The 17,429-nt window shown below is 31.6% G+C and overlaps 1 protein-coding gene and 1 long non-coding RNA gene across 3 annotated transcripts in view; both read right to left on the bottom strand.

Annotated features, from left to right (window-relative positions):
- LOC132725101 (CD109 antigen-like) overlaps positions 1-17,429 on the bottom strand; it is a 201,826-nt gene that overhangs the window by 98,990 nt on the left and 85,407 nt on the right. The window contains exons 27-32 of one of the 2 annotated variants that reach the window (XM_060710113.1): positions 15,418-15,580; positions 14,990-15,070; positions 14,427-14,616; positions 13,242-13,405; positions 10,773-10,937; positions 10,445-10,612 (exon numbers count right to left, since the gene is read on the bottom strand). In XM_060710113.1, coding sequence (XP_060566096.1) covers positions 10,460-10,612; positions 10,773-10,937; positions 13,242-13,405; positions 14,427-14,616; positions 14,990-15,070; positions 15,418-15,580 — 916 coding nt within the window. In that variant the 3' untranslated portion in view covers positions 10,445-10,459. Of the gene's footprint in view, positions 1-10,444; positions 10,613-10,772; positions 10,938-13,241; positions 13,406-14,426; positions 14,617-14,989; positions 15,071-15,417; positions 15,581-17,429 lie in introns of those variants that run through there. The other variant, XM_060710112.1, reaches the window with a different exon arrangement.
- Positions 4,523-8,707, bottom strand: LOC132725102 (uncharacterized). Its single transcript, XR_009625004.1, has 3 exons — positions 8,678-8,707; positions 6,098-6,210; positions 4,523-5,420 (listed from the first exon to the last, which is right to left on the bottom strand). It is a non-coding gene; the product is annotated as an uncharacterized LOC132725102 (long non-coding RNA).

The following is a 17,429-nucleotide window of genomic DNA, read 5'->3' as shown; positions in this document are numbered from 1 at the left end:
TTTAATGGCCAGTAACCAAATTTGTAATATTTAAATTTTGATCACAGTGTAAGTACACTAAGTACACTGCCTTTTGTCCATAGTTTATTGTTCATTTCTTGGGGGCTGAGGTTGGCAGATGAAGTTTTTTTGACTTGCGGCCACGGCCGCAAGCCATTTGTTTTGGAAAAGTTGTTCCAGTTAGGTGTTTTCCTGCTTGCTTACATTTGTTAGAGCATGATTGAACGGGAAACCAGTCTATGTTTCCGCTGCAATCGTGTCAATCGCAACTTTTCAGCCCTTTCCGTCACTCTTCGAATCAATGATAATAGCCGAGACAGTTCCGATTGCAATCGTGACAATTCGGGCGAGTCCGCCATACTGCGGAATCAGACGAAGTAATATTACGGAAATCGAAGCTATTTTAGTTACTTCGGTAATTCCAGTTTGTTTATATAAATAGGATTTCTATTTTTACTTGATTTATCGGTTTAAAGAAGAAATAAATTATAAACGAAATTGTTCCGTCTCAAATCTTTTTCAAGACGCAAAAGTTAGTTTCTTTTATAATTGGTTTTTGTCTTTATTAGTTTTATACAATAGAGAATGGTTATTGTAGTAGTATTCCGTCTCCAAAGGGCGGTCCTGCTTACTAAAAGATCGTGACCGAATCACAATGATCGAGTTATATTTAGATCTACTGAGTCTTTTATTAACGTAGAGTTTAAACGTCTTGGTGTGGTAATCTAAAAAAAGCCCATACATATCATTAACCTTACCACGTGCTGATCTACAGATAGCGCATCCTGTGTTGTCGGTATATCTGTGATCATAGATACTTTAGATGTAACATAGTTGATACATGCTTATTAATTGGTACCACGTAACGAAGTCTTTTAGCGCATTTAGCGCATTTACTTTATAGCTGCTAAATAAATGAAATTAGCAACTGCCAAAACGAATGACTCTCTCTGCGAAAAAAGTGGAAATGAAATGTGCACACTTGTTTCCCTTCAGTATGATAGATAGATCTCCACGTGGGAGAGCCAATGTTAGTATTTTTACGATTGATTATTTTCTTTATTAGTTTTATACAATAGAGAAAAGATTTCAAATCGTTTTTGACAAAAAAAATTCGTTTTTACAAAAAAAGTTGTTACTGTTATCGTCAGCATGTTCCTGTTCAGTTATAATCAGTGGACTTCTGGTCCTTCTTTTGTCCAAATTTGCATGCATAACACTGGAGCTCAAACAAATGGGCACAGGTGCTCGTCCAGTCTTGGGCTTACCCTACCTATCCCTTTAAAAGTGAAACTTTTTTTTTCGAAAAGCAAAAAACAAAAACAAACTAACTAAATAAACCCTTTATAATACACATACCGTAATTCAAAAAAATTGTGATAATAGATTGAAAAAAAAAACAACTTAAAGGGATGGGATGATGGCACAACTGAGCAAGCCTTTCCTTTTAAAAGGAAACTTTATCCTCATTTACTTGTCACTGCCAGTGTCATATTTTTATTTTTTCCTTCGAGGAGACCTTTCAATTTTTGACGCAACAGAAAAACATTGTTAATTTAGGAAATAGATATCAATTTTGAGTGCATTGTTGTGGAATAATGCACGGTTCGAGTTCAAATGCGTAGTAATATAATTACGAAGGCCGATAAGCCTGAGTGATTAATTACAAAGCATTTGAACGGAAAACGTGCATTATTATACAATAATGCACGAAGAATTAATATCTATTTCCATTCTAACACGTCAAGAAAATTATAATTATTATCATAAAGTTAGATTTTATGTTTGGTGGTTAAATTTGTTTTCGCCTCAGAGTTTCCAAAAGAAACGTTCTTTGAAGGCTGTTCCATTGGGTTGAAAATCAATTGTCGTTAAATTTACAATGTGAAGAAACATTATACAGTTTTTTCAAATGTAATTTGGGAACAGTCAAACTGTTAGAGGTAGAGGGGTGGTGTTTTGAACTGCTACGGCCTTGGGCAACAGTTCAAAACACTATCCCCGACACCGAGGGAAAACTGTTTGACTGTTCCTAAATCACGTATGAAATAACTGTTTTATTACCTGATCAACTACTGTTTTAATAGTACTTGCAGAAGAAAAAACGAACAAGAAAATAGTTTTGCACATACGTTAATAATCAAACTTAATACTTTAACTATGTCACGTCACGTCTGGTTTATGATCAAATCGATGGACGCTTCAAGTGGGAATCCTCTATGACGTCAATGACGTCAGAACAAGCGAGGGAAACAGTCGAAACTATTGACCGGTCAACAGTTCGCGAACGTGACGTTTATAGAATTTCAGAAAACAGTAAAAATACCAAATTAAATGTATATAAGGTATCAGGTAATTATATACAGTTATTTCATATGTGATTTGAGAACAGTCAAACTGTTGGCCCGAGATGGAGGAGGTAGTGTTTTGAACTGTTGCCCAAGGCCGGAGGCCGAGGGCAACAGTTCAAAACACTATCCCCGACACCGAGGGACAACTGTTTGACTGTTCCCAAATCACGCATGAAATAACTGTTTTATTACCTGATCAACTACTGTTTAAACAGTACTTGCAGAAGAAAAAAGGAAGAAAAGGAAGAAGAAAATAGTTTTGCACATATGTTAATAATTTAACTTAATATTTTAACTATGTCACGTAACGTCTTGTTTATGATCAAGATCGATGTACGCTTCAAGTGGGAATCCTATATGACGTCAATGACGTCAGAGCACGCGAGGGAAACAGTCGAAACTATTGACCGGTCAACAGTTCGCGAACGTTGACGTTTTTAGAATTTCAGAAAACAGTAAATAATAACAAATTACATTTATATAAGGTATCAGGTAATAATAGAGAATAACGCATTTTGAAAATGTTGATAAAACTTTGTTTGTTTATTTTATTTCACTCTATATTTTTTTCAAGGGAAATACAAATTATTAAAAGTGAGATAAATGTAAAACTTAACTCGTTTGCGACACTAAAATAGCGTACTTGATTTGATTGTTTTGCACTTGCTGTTTTACGCTACATTGTGACGTCACGTAAACAACACTTTAAACACGTCTGTACAGCGTTAACGACTGAATTGGTGTTCGGATTCATTTTCTTTCATTCTAGATAGTTTTCACAACAAAATTCGACAAAAAAAAGTTTCCTATATCAGATTTTTCAAACAAAATGGCGCCCTCAATGTGAAAAAACACAGGGAGATAATAAGAACGGCGAGTGCATTGTTGTAGAATAATGCACGCTTCGGGCCTTCTTTGTTTATATAGAAAAATTTCCGATAGAATCAGAATTTCAGACATGGCCTTACTTTGCGAATTTTACTGATTAGGTTCTAAAATGCAACTAATAAAAAGATATACCAAGAAAATAACATTATTGCTTCGGATATTCAATTGCAGAGAATAATTGTCAAGACTGAATCTGTACATTACCTGTGACTGTTCACATCATTTAGCGGCGTCTTTGATGTGCAGCATCAACATTTAACTTATTATAGTATTAAAAGTTGTATTTTTAGATCATACTTAGAAATGTTTAAACAGGTGCTTATGATTAAGTCTTTAAATAAATGTTCTCATATTGTGTTATTCTAATAAGAGGACCAAAGAACCGAGGACCGATTGCAAAATAGCAGCAGTGAAATAGCTAGTCTTGAAGCAACTTGATATTCGGAGAAATAGAGATGCAACGAGTATTAGAAAAAAAATCTATATACACTCTTTAGTCAGTAATTATAGTTTAAAGGGTACGTATTAAATATGTACTGGTTTCCTTGCAGTTTCCGGCCCCTAGCAGTTTTCCAGCCCTTTATAATTTTCATCAAATACAGTCTATGTTTTAACAGTTAAGCATCTATATTACTTCATCAATCAGAAAAACGTTTGTTTTCTATGCAATACAGCGGTTTAAATAGTATAGCGATTGATGTGTTTTTAAGTTTTGTCTGTTGTCTAAAGCTACATTAGAGAACTTGGGACATCAACACCCGGGGAATTCTAGTTTGAATGTCCATGCACAATAACTGAGATTCCATTCTAGGTATAGCCCATTTTTTCTTGCTGCATTTGCATGTATACTTTATTTTGTTGGCAGGTGCTTTCCTTATTAACATATCATTGATAGTGTACATGCTTGAAATTCGTTTTTGTTTTATTATCCAAGTTTTGTATAGTCTTTACTGTGTAACCTCTTGTGATCATATTTCATGTTTAATTATGCACATCAGACAATCAGATAATTGCATGAAAAGTTGTTCATGTACATATTTATTAACATTCCATATTCACTTAAGTAAAGACGAATATTTGTTTTAGTCATTTTATAAGACTTTTTAATGAGAAAAAAGAAACTCTAAAAACAAAACTATAACAGTCGCAAGCATTATTGATGTAATTCCTAATTAAGAAAAACAAAAAAAACAAGAATGCTTATCAGATCATTTTAAGTAAAATGATTCAGACCTTAATATTTTGCTAATATATACATACATATATTGAAGACATATCAAGGAGCTTAAACGCTGATATAAAAGAGCTATGGTTCCATGTACACAATTAATACTGTGATCAGATTTCTAAGAAAAGGACGTGAAGTTAGTTCCATATAAAATATTTAAAAACACATTTCAGTATTAAGCTTCACAGGTGCGGCAATACAACTTACAATATAAACATGTTCTTCTCAAGATTTTTATTCATAATAGGACCACATGCTATTTATGTATTATCGATACAATATACATGTACATACATATTTCATTAAAATGTCTCTGTCTCAAAAATGTAAGGACTTTTCAAGTGTTACTTAAGATCTGAAGTAATTGTTTAGCCTATCACATATTATTTCCTTTTTTTTTTATAAGTCTCATATGTCAGTTTAATTATCTAGATTAAAAATGATTTTCTAAGGATCATTGTAAACATAAGTGTTAATTTGGTATCTATATGTATATATGTAAAATTTTGAGACGCTGTGTTAAATAATTTTCATATAGAATAGAAAGGTTGTTTTGTTTACAAAACTAATATTTCACAAACAATATTTTCACTAGCTGGAGAAAAGCATTCTAAAAAAACTAGCTTCCCTTATTGATAATTTTTTACAATAATTATTTTTGGTCCAAATATTTAGGGACCTATCTAATATATTAGTGTATAAGTTATAAAACCACGAACGAGCATTTTGTCCCTTTTAAGAGCTGTATCTGATAAACTACATCTACATTTACTAGAACATTACACGAGTTGAAAGTTTGTTAATGTTTGTAATAATATCAAAATATCAAGTCTATTTATTAATGTTTATCGGTAGGGAAAATATATGCAAGAGTTGAACTGTAGTTCATATAGTCATTCCATCAATGCAGTTTCTTTAAATGTTTACCGGTGAGTTGCAGAATATTAGCATTGCTGAAATAAGAAAGAAAAAACATGTTGTTAGTAATAATAGAATAGTAAACATACAACTTGAAACGTAGAAATAGTAGAAATTATTTGGAAAGCAGCATGTGTCTTAGCATAACTTCACTATAACGCTAAAATATTGCGCCCACCGCTACACCTTATAACTGAAAGATTGTCATACTTTAACCTGATTGTTTTCTATTTTTAATAAGCCATGCAATGCATTATAATTAGACAATTATTCGACAACCATGAATCTCTGGTTTGAGAGATAAATATTTGGAGCTTGCTGCAAAAAATATCGGATTTACTAAATTACAATAATCTGGCGACTAATGTTGATAATCACCAGGAAGATCACCAGGAAGACCTAAAGGCACAACACTCGGTGTCGCTAGCGTTTTAATTCCTATTTTCAATATGATACAATTGGTTTAATTGTATTTATTGAAGCTCGATTGCGAAACATGTCCTTTCAACTTATATTAATCACTTTCTTCTAGTCCGCTTCCTGGAACGAAACAGTACTGGTGTCTTATGACGAATCATGGTCGTGACCCAAGTAGGGCTTGACCCCAAGATCCCTGGCGGGTTGAGTGGCAAACACCTTAACCATTAGGCCATCACTCCCCTTATAATACTATTGAAATATGACATTGAGTAACTTCAGAAAAATGGTTTACCGTAAGATTGATCAAGTTGGCTTCGTTACAACACGCAAAATTACACGCTTTACAGATCGACATCTGCCTGTCAGTTAAAGCTGGGGGCATGTATCTCTTCATCAGTGTTTCCGCTACAAATACAGAATAAAAGATTGGCGAATCTATAACATGTATCATCTTATGTTTTATAAAATCCAATTTTTTCATAGTAAAGTTATCTTTGATCAGCTTCATAATGCACTTTTGTTTAAGGTAGACCATGGGTAATAGGCACCATAAGGAACTGTAAAATTGACAACATAGGATAGTTATATATCTTCAAGGTCACCTGTATGAAAAATGTAAATAGAATTTACCGTGTGGTTTATGAGTTATGGATATATTTCTGAACTAAGACTTTGCCATTAGAAGAGCTTATTTTCAGAAATGAGGAAACTCTAAATAATCTGTAATATCATCGTTATAAAAAATATTTTTCTATTGCTTATTGTTAAGAAAGAAATAATAGCATTCAGGTAACAAATTACACAAGCAAAATGTTTGTTTCTAAACAAAATGTTTTAAATAGGTATAAAAAATGTTACCATACCCCACCCACTTTAAACACTAATTTTACCATTTTCCTATATAAAATGCATTATTCAAAATATCCCTAAAACTAACCATAATGAGGAGATATTTTCAAAGTTTGCCTAAATTTTCTTTATGGTATAATGGTTGATAACGCGGAATATAAAATACTTTTACCGTGTAGATTTTATTTTTTTAAACTTTGAAAATATCTGGTATCATATTTGCTATAAAGTTTGGCATTATTTAGCAAATAAATACCTACAATAATTATATAATTTAAATCAAACCCTTTTTTTCTTCCATATGGGATCAGAGATATACATAAATAATGTTAAAAAGAAAAAAAATGAAAGAAAAAAAAGTTGCCCCTTTTCGGGTTTGAACCCACGCCCCTAAATTTCGATGTAGTTGGCAAACGATTCTATCCTATTTGAATACTCTTCAAAGTGGAGGTAATGCATTACCCATGGTCTACCTTAATTGTGCCTTTATATATTACAATTGGTTTAAACAATATCTTATCTTCATATTTATTTACACACATATTGTCTATTCTTCACAATTCAAATAAAAAAGGGAAATAATTATACATAATAATTATTTGTGTTTATAAAATATACAGAAATGAGGTTAAAGCTTAGAAGCTTATACTTCGCCCCACTTCGTTTTCTGTCTATAATGTATTATATTGTTGTTATATGTAGAAATTAGTTTCTTTTAAAGTCGTAAAAATGCTTCAAGCAACAGAGCTTTAGACGTTAAAATGAAATATGAAATACAATTTCAATGAAACGGTAAAGTCTGGTCTAGCCAGGTTTAAGATATATTCTAATTGACCTCCCTATTAAAAATTCTATTAAAATTAAAAAAGAGACCCATGAGTCGCTCACCAGAAACAACTACTTTTCAGTAATACATGTATATAATAGACTACTTAAGAATGCCACATACAAAGTTTGGTGATCATCTATCTATTAGTTCTGTAGAAGCAGATTTTAAAGGGTATTTCTTTTTTTGGCTTTTAGAGCCCCTAAAAGGGGCCAATCAAATTAATATGAGCAAACTTGATAAAATACTACATACAAATGCTACGGACACAGTTTTGTGATCATCCATCAATTTTTTCAGTGGGAGATGATGTTTAAAGGGTTTTTTCCTATTTCTAGCTCTAGAGACCCTTAAAAGGAGCCAATTAAATTTAATTGAGCAAATATGATACAGAACTACCTAAGAATGTTACAAACACAGTTTGGTGATCTTCCATCATTTAATTAATAGTAGAAGAAGTTTAAAGGTTTTCTATTTTTAGCTCTGTTGACCCCTAAAAGTGCCAATTGAAATTACATGAGCAAATTTAAGTGTGACTGTCACAAGGCTGCTTGCTACATACCAAATTTGAGGTAAATCTGCCCATCAGTTTCAGAGAAGAAGATGATGGTTGATGCATGACAACGGACGCCGGAGTATTCCCCTTTGATACTAATTGCTCACCCCGAACCTTTGGTTCTGGTGAGCTAAAATGATATGAGGAATTGTTAATAAAACTTGTTCTGCGCATTTGTAAGCCGATATAAATAGAAAGGATAATTTTTTAACTTATTACCAGCTCGTATTTTAAGTTAGTTAATGCACATGCATGTATTTGTAAGATGTAATTATTTAGTTATAACATGTTATTGCCACAAATAATAGCAACTATCAATATCAAAGCTGATAATTCTATTCTCTGTATAATGTTATAGACGATCACGAATCTAGGTAGGCTACGAAAACAAAGTATTAAGGAGGTTTTTCTTCTTCTTAGGATAAATACATTAACTTGTTGTATAACAGATTGGTTGTATTTGTTTTTTGTTGTTGTTGTTTTTTATAATGAGATAAAATTGTCTAACAAGTATTTCCTAAAAATACTGTTGGGTAACCAGATTTTCTTCATCAACAGCGTCAATTGAACATTTAATTTCAGATGTGTAATCTCTGAGAAACATATATGGATATTTATTCATATATTTATGATATACTTACACGGTTCGTAATAGGAATAAATTTCGATGAGGGGTAGTTCCTGCAAGGCAACACACTTTTGGAAGGGAAAGGGTAAAAGCCATTTGAATGGAATCTAGAGTAATAAAAACTTTTTCAATTTTTTTACTTTGCATTCCCCATCTTCAACCCAAATTTAAATTTTGTAATAACAAAAAATTGGAATCCAAAAATACAATAAAAATCGTTTAAAACTAAATGTTTTTTCCTTTTTGAAAAAACTCATTTTTTTTAAACTTATTGACTTCATCTCCTTTTAAAATCAGCATTGGTACTTAAACATTTCTTAATGTGCTTATAAAACAAGAAGGTGAAAATGGACAATGTGTATCCTTTAAATTGCGATATATTAATAATTGTGTTTTTGCTAAAAAATTTTTGTAAATGAAAACTTGGTAAAGGTTTTTAATATTGTTTTTTATATTTCTTTTTTTTTCTTTTTTTTTAACATTTACCTGGTCAAAGTAGAGAACAAGCCTCTCGTTTTCATATTCACGCCTTTTAATTGTAATATCTGAAACAATTTTGTCTACATTTGGTTTGAAACCTGATATCGATCCAATATCAATGATTGCCATGTTGCTTTTTTCGTTTGCAACCTTGTACCTACAAAAAATTATAAAGCATTGTCTTGATATTTAAAATTATTCCGACAAATCATCTCTTGTCAAAACCATAAATATAGTGTTAATTTTTGGCCCCCACCTATCCTCCTGTTTTGTCTGCCAGAGTTAGATATATTTTTCCTTTCCTGATTTCAGAAACATTTTCTTTATAATACAAACTTCAGAGGTGATACAATTTTGTTCTCTGTATAGTTAATGTTATGATTTAATACACTGAAAGAAAGCAATAATTGTTTGATATTATGAAATACTTCATAAAAACATCTTCAATCTGATATTATGCTCTGTAACATTACAATTGTCCAATAAAATTGAGTTCACAATATCAAAATCCTATATACGTATCATAAGTCATGAAGTCAATCAATTTAATCTCCTATATGCCTTGCCATTAAACTGCTGAAACCAAAATTGCAAAGCATATATCACCTGCCAAGGATAATGTCATTATGTATATTCGTAAGTCAGGCCAAGCTCTATGACGTGCTCTTTTCTAAGCAACGCTTAAATGTAAAAACTTATATTTTAATTGATGATGAACTGTAACTAAATGGATGTTTGACAAAATATCAATACAAATTATGTATCAACAAAGTTGACGGAACGCAAACCTGTCACGCCGGACAACATAAAAGACTTTGTTTGTTGTGTAATGATGTGTACATTTTAAATAGTAGTGCAAAAATACAAACATATCAGATTGATGTTGGCAACGAGAACCAAAAATGAAAGTATAATAATTAAAATGTAGTCAATTCAGGAAAAATAATTGATAATAAAGAATAATTAATTGTCTACCTGGCACACACTTTCAATGAATACGTATTTGCTGTATCATCAAACGGAGTCAATGTTAAATCATAAGCGTCGCTTGTTTCGCTGGTGACATGGTAAAACTGGTTAATCTAGAAAAAGAAAATCCATTATATTATATTCGATCAAACAAGCTGTGAATTAATATATTGACAAATAATTTGTTTACTGCTTTTTTAAAGAGATGCATTTTAATGTTTAACTACACTGTAACATCAATCAATTTAGGTATTTAAGTCTTTTGTCGTTTTTTAAGCTCATTTTTCATTAAAGATAAAATATATGTACATATATGCACGGAAATAAGATATAGCAATTTTCCCTCCTATTTGGCAGTATTGTAGGCGTAAAGCATAAGAATAGATATATACTTAACAAAGTAAATAATAACTCTGACAAAAGCAACAGTACCTCTATAAGTGGCCAATCCTACTCCTTTGACATCCACTTGAATTCTTTGAACTTTCCCTCCAAGAAACTGAAATAACACAATTTAACTTCTTTTAAATCGGAGTGAGCAAATATATAATACAAATGCTGTATATGATAAATAAAACATAACATTTTATATTTTAGAAAACAGTTTATTCTCATCTAGTTGGATAAATAGATTAGAAAAATATTATCATAGTATATACCTCGACGTATTGTAGCACATCATGGTTCGCGCTATTCAAGTTGATCGTCCTTTTGTTCGCCGGTACAGCACACGTGTCGTTACAAATATCAATGACCATATCAACATTGCTGCTATAAATAAGTCCTGCAAACTCGGCAAGAGCTTGGAGTGCCACAACCGTGTCCTAGACAATGATAAACATGTAATATAATAAGTATGCCATGAAAAGATGAACAAGTGGAACAATTCTGCTCCAGATAAGATATTTTTTGCCACAAAAGATTATATGTAACATGTTTTGTTACAAGCAAATATAGTTACAGAAGACATGACTTACAGTTACATAAAATATGACAACAAGAAAATTGGGAGCATAATCTATACAGTACTGTGTGAACACTTATTTTCAATAACCTGTCTTAAACACCTTTTCATGTATCAAATTATTTTATTTTTAAAGTCATATCTGGCCTAATTTCGTAACCATTACATAACAAATCGAGGGCTCAACGCGAAACTAGTCTATGTGCATTTTCAAATGTCTGACATACTTAAATGGACAAAACAAAGAATAGTGGGGAGCATCCGTTTCCTTTGCACACATTTCTAGATGCATGTATTTCAAGGTTAATCAGACAAGAAATATCTTGAATGCAAATTAAAAGCCAATTTCAATCGAGCATTGGATTTGTTATGGAGGGGTGCTGGCTCTATTCTCAGGCAAGGTGAAATTTCTATGTGACAGTTATGTCTTAGATATAAAGTCTAATGTTCATTCAGAAATCACATGGGGTAAGTAGTTGGTCATTTGCATAAAATATGGTAATTACAGGTAAATTATTCAGAAAAATTGGTTATGTGGACTGACCGACAGTCAAGATTTTAAAAAACACTGCTACCTAACTTAATTAAATACATGTAAATCAATTGATTGCTTCCATCAATTCTTGCCACTTAAGTTGGCACTTTGAAATCTTTTTAGTTAAATTCAATCATAATTAAAGAAAAATAACCCGAATTGAACAATATAGGAAAACTATTGACTGATTGCAGTTGTATAGAAACAAGATTTCATTTGTAAAATGTCAGATAAACTAGTTTCGTGTTGACGCCTCGAAATGTGATGGAAGGAAATAAAAATAAAAGATTCATGGACATAAAAGCTTTAAATTTACATACCAAATTTTATTATCAATACCTTTTTGATTTGTCAGAAACAGACTTGTTAAAGGTAAATGCAGCTATGTATCGTTACCATGTGAATTGCAATTAGAAAAAAAGCAACATGAAATACTCGTATATATATTTTATGTTATGGTTTGTCCTTAATTCATATACACATTTTCAAAGTAATTCAAACGGGTTCGTAATATCGCGAGATCCACATTTTAGGTAAGCCAGGCGGACAGACGAGTAAACAGATAAAAAAGACAGACATATGGTAAACGTATAGCTTTTTTGTGTAAACACAGTTATCTGAACGTTCTATCCCTTTCAAATTTATATTATATCATGTGCTCTTGGATATCTAAATCATAAGTCGATGTCTGAATTCCAATAATTCTTAAAGCTATAATGGTGTTGATATGTTCCATTAAATGAAAGATTATTTCAAATTCATATCAAGCTATCATTTTATGTTATGGAAATACATAGTAAAAGTTAAAAATTGGTAAGAGGGGAATTTGAGGTTTAAAATAAAAAACATCACCTAATTTTCATATTTGAAGAATGCGTGTAAATATTTTTCGAGTAAAAGGACTATATGTTTCTTGTTCATAGAACATATCTAAACGATAGTGAGTTTCCTGATTACAATTGCATGTACCATTACAATCTTAAACAAGAACATTGAAAGGCTCTCCACGTTAAAGAGGTTTGAGGTATGATAATCCGTTTAACTTCATGACAAGTACGTTATTTGTTAAAATCATTTAACCAATACTCAAATATTATGGTTGGTAACAAATAACATAATCAAGTGGCAGCATGGCCTATTGGTTGACCCGTCGGACCAGTTATCTAAGGATTGCTGACCGTTCAAACCCTATCATGGGCAAGCTGTTGTTTCCTTGAGCAAAAAACTTTACATTTATTGCTTAGTACTGTTGGTTCCAGGAACGGATCGATAGTGCTTCAAAAAGCTTATAAGTCCAAAGACTATCGAACTAAAATAAATTTGTATAAACTAAATAACATAATTAACAAATTGTGTTCTGAAGTAATTTATCAGCAGCAAAACAGCCAACGAAGATAATCTGTGACTTGTTTTTCTCTCTCTTTCAGATGAAAGTAAAGTAGTAACGAAATTCCATTACATTTAATATAATATTTATACAAATCTAAATACAATTATTAGAAAATAGAAAACCTTCATGGCTAGCATTATTGCTGCTTCAGACCAATAAGGCGTTTCCTTGGTACTAAATTATTGCAATCAATAATTAACACATATACAGTGCATAGTATACATGTATAATGCACAAACCTGAGTTGAAAAGAATCCCCCGTATGGATTTCTGGTCTCAATAAGCCACCTGAGAATTGGCAAACCGTTAGCTTGTTGATTCATTTTTGTATATGTCATCAAAGCATATGATGCAATTTCGATTTCAAGAGAATGTAATTTATTCTTCCAATATTTCTTGTTACCTGCATAATCAATTCAATAGTAATATTCATTGGTTTGCAGAATGGAAACAATAAACGTCCAAACATAGCAAAAATAGTCATAAAACAACATCTTTTTAAACAAAGTTGAATACATGCATACATTTTTGGTTTTTGTATGCCAATGAGAGGCAGTTAGTAGTACATTTCGCACACCATCATGAAGTAAATGATAATTGTTTTCAATGTTATTCAGTATATTACCTATATAGATTAAAGTACTATTTAACACCGGTTTGGAGTTTTGATGCCAGTGTTTAAATATTTCGCATCAAAACAACAAAAAGATACAACGCACATATCAATATGATTTTCGACTCTAACAAGACAAAGTATGGAAGATCATTAACACCTTTTTTCTAATCTTATAAAAGATTTAATTTTATCAAGTTTAAAACAACTATAACCTGCACATCATACTGGATGTTTGCAGTGTTATATAACGTTGTAAGATAAACCCATATTCATATTCCCCCCATGTAAGCTTTTAAATGGCGTTATTCTAGTTCTTTGATGGCGTCATTTTGTAGGTTATAAATAGAGCACAGTTATATAAGCATGACGTGAAATGTAAACGATATAAAGTCAAACTTAATAAACTCTTAATCTGTATATATCTATATTGTATATAAATACCAAATCATGTGATCATTAAATTTGTCTTAAAAAGTCAAATCAAATACTGACAAATTGCCGGAGGTTATTTTGGAGGTTAGTTTAAAAACAACAGAAAAGTGTGATAACTATTATGGTATGATAACAAATTGTCTTAATATGACTTTACTGACGGTTCAATGAACTTAATAACTAATAAAAAAGTTTCTCTCTTTTTTCATAGTGAACCAATGAAGATGTATCTCGAATATATAACAGTTTAATATATATGTTTCAAAACTGCATCTAAAGTTACTCTTATTCGTATCCTCAGACAAATTTGTAAACCTAGATTAAAGAAAATAATGAAAATTATGTTTTAACAAAGCTCACATTGTTCGTGACTTACCAGCGATGCTTTTATTTGGACTATTTTCTAGGCCAGTCAGCAATGTATCTCTATGAATACTGTTTACACGACCCAGAGCGTAAGCACCAATTGCCATTTCATAATCTGAATTCATCTGAGGAACCCTCAATTCTAAAGCACTCCTCAATGACACAATGGCACTGTTCAGTCTCAATATCAACTGGTCATCCTTTAATTAATTTATTTACAAAGATAATAATTAACAATTAAATTCCATAAATGAGCGTAAAATGTACTTGTCTATCATTAAATAATTATGTTTTACCTAAACAGTGTGTTTATTTCTTCTGGTTAAGTCCAAAACATTTCATTGTGCATTGCATTTGGCAAAATATACAAGAATTACCTTAGAACTCAAATTAATTTATTCTTTTCCTTTGTTCAATCACAAGTTAGTACTTATAATAAGAGGACATATCGCATGTCATGAATACTTATACTTTATATAATTCTAGATGATAAGACACAGTATTACATTTATAATAACACAGTCGTTATTTTAATGATAAAATATTCAAATACCGGTAACTATGTATAACTACCTTCATAATTTCAGATTCTTTGACTTCTTGAAGTGCAACGAGGACGTAAGCAAGCATTGCTTTGCCGCCAGCTGTTCCACCCTAAAATCAGCGTACAAAGCGTACAAATCTTTAACTTGTCATAACATGATGTTATTTCATATACAAATGCAATATTTTCACGAGTGTGATGTTTTGACATATATAGTCAATCAAATAGTATCATATCTAATGAAAAACATTCTTAACATTTTTACCATCGGAGAAAACCTTGTAAAAGACAATCCCTTACCTTTTCCTTAATGTCTTTTCAATGCATACAGTTGGAAAGTAAGTTTAGAAAGTTATCTTTCCACAAACGTGGATAGTGACTCTTTACTTAAGACAGTGAAATAAGCAGATAAATCAAACTGTCTGAATAAGATTCATCATAAAGCTGGTAAACGTACCTGCAGACCTTTGTGTCTCACGATACCAATATTGTTAAGAGTACCATCTGGATACTGGTGATCAAGTATAAATTTTACAGCCCGTTCAACAACATTATTATCAATGAAAATCAGATCAAGTTTATGTGCCTGAGCAAATGACTTAACAACAAAGGCCGTTAACCTGAAATATGAAAGCAATTAGCATCATATATCATACACAAATACCAAACATTTATTACTCTAATTTGTCATTTCACGAAAAACATAAATATACCTATTTAAAAACTGACTTTTGAAGTAGAAGATTGGTATTCCGTAGATAAAAACCAAAGGAAAATATGCAATATATTATGAAATGCTATACAAATGCGTTAAAGCTACCACTTAACCTGAAATCAGCTACTCCTTTTGCAGAAAAGATGGTTTATTACTTGCATGATTACAAACTTTTAACTCCATATTCCATATACATGTTCTCATGAATTTTTCATTGTAAATGTAAGAACACAACATGTTTAATATCTAGAATCCATTTTAAAATATCAACGCTTTCATGCAATTTCTTTTCATATAATCAAACCTTAAATGTAATATTATTGGACAATATATTTAAAATATTTAAAGAAGGAACAATTTACCACAAGCTCCCTTCTTCGTCTGCATTTCCAAACGCACTGAATGAGCCATGCTGGTTTAGTTTTACGAAATGGTACCTAAAAGCATTTTTTAGTACAAGCAGTTAGTTGAGCTTACTCACCTATTTCGAGAACGCTTCGAGAACGAATTCATTTTTTGCTCTACCAAGGCTGTATTTTTAGTTCTTGACCTTTAAAAATCAATTTCAAAACGGCCACCATTGATTGTTTTTATTTTTCCTTTAATTCTCCATAAGCGCGATATTAACACATTTTTTGGCATTTTAATCTAAAGCTTTGTTAATTTAAGTCTGCTACAATGTGAACGAGAAGAATAGATGAAAAATAAATATTGTGGCAGCCATCTTGGATTTCAAAATGGCTCACAATTTCCTATGTTTTGATACAGTTGTATTATTTTTAAAGTAAAAAAGCGCAAGAAGGCTTTTTGATAGGCTTGTTTTCTTTTATTTTAAGTGCAGTCATTCTTATTTAGACTCACAACCAGACTTAGAATAACATTCATTAAAACTACAAAGTTTATGGTGCAAAAAGGTCAAACATTATACCAAAATAAATGACAGTCATATTTGCGTTTGTTTTTAGATGATATTTATATACCTCTTAGAATACAAAACATGTTCTTTAAAACTTTTGTGATGATTTTTTCAATTGTTTTTTTTATCGCCCTGAAGGGGGGATGGGTGCTCAAATGTCCGTCCGTCTCTCTATTCATCCGAGCGTGTCAATGCCTGTTAGTTACCAGTTGGCGTTGAGATTAATTCGACTTCTAGGACGAATCATTGGTTTTTGGAGACACAAAGGCTACACTTGAAGTTAGAAACAATAATGAAGATCACAGACATCCGCACAAGTCATTCAGTAAGAACGTGTCCCTGTCTGTCCGTTTTTAATCAAGTCCATGTCTGTCATTTTCGGATTGATTATGAAAAAGAATTGTATGGATGTGTGGTACTTTGAGACAAGTCATAAGAAAGATCATGGCTTAAAGCTCAACACTTCAAATTAGACTTGCAAGTGCTTGAAAAACTTTGAACTGTTTAAGGTTGGATTTTGAAATAAATAAGCAGGCTTAATTAAAAGAAATTAAGCATAAATGTGCCTCTTTGTAGGACGACATGTAGAGAACAAAATGTTCAATGTCACAGTCATGATATGAGATTGCATTGGTGGTCATGTCCAGTCCACATACGTTTTATTCAGCGAAAGCTAAGAAAACAAAATGAGGTACTGTACTTTGAAACAAAGTGTCTTGAGTGAGAAAAGAATTGTTGCGTCATATTTCATTTCATATAAATATTTTGAAGGTTGTGACTGGTCATGAATTCTGTCATTCATTGGGTGGATATTGGCATAACTAGGCATACATTTGTG

Source organism: Ruditapes philippinarum, unplaced genomic scaffold (assembly GCF_026571515.1).
Source record: "Ruditapes philippinarum isolate M1 unplaced genomic scaffold, ASM2657151v2 ctg705_1_1_1_1, whole genome shotgun sequence".
NCBI classification, from domain to species: domain Eukaryota; kingdom Metazoa; phylum Mollusca; class Bivalvia; order Venerida; family Veneridae; genus Ruditapes; species Ruditapes philippinarum.
The sequence above is the reverse complement of the archived record's forward strand: the minus strand, read 5'-3'. Positions and strand labels throughout refer to the sequence as shown.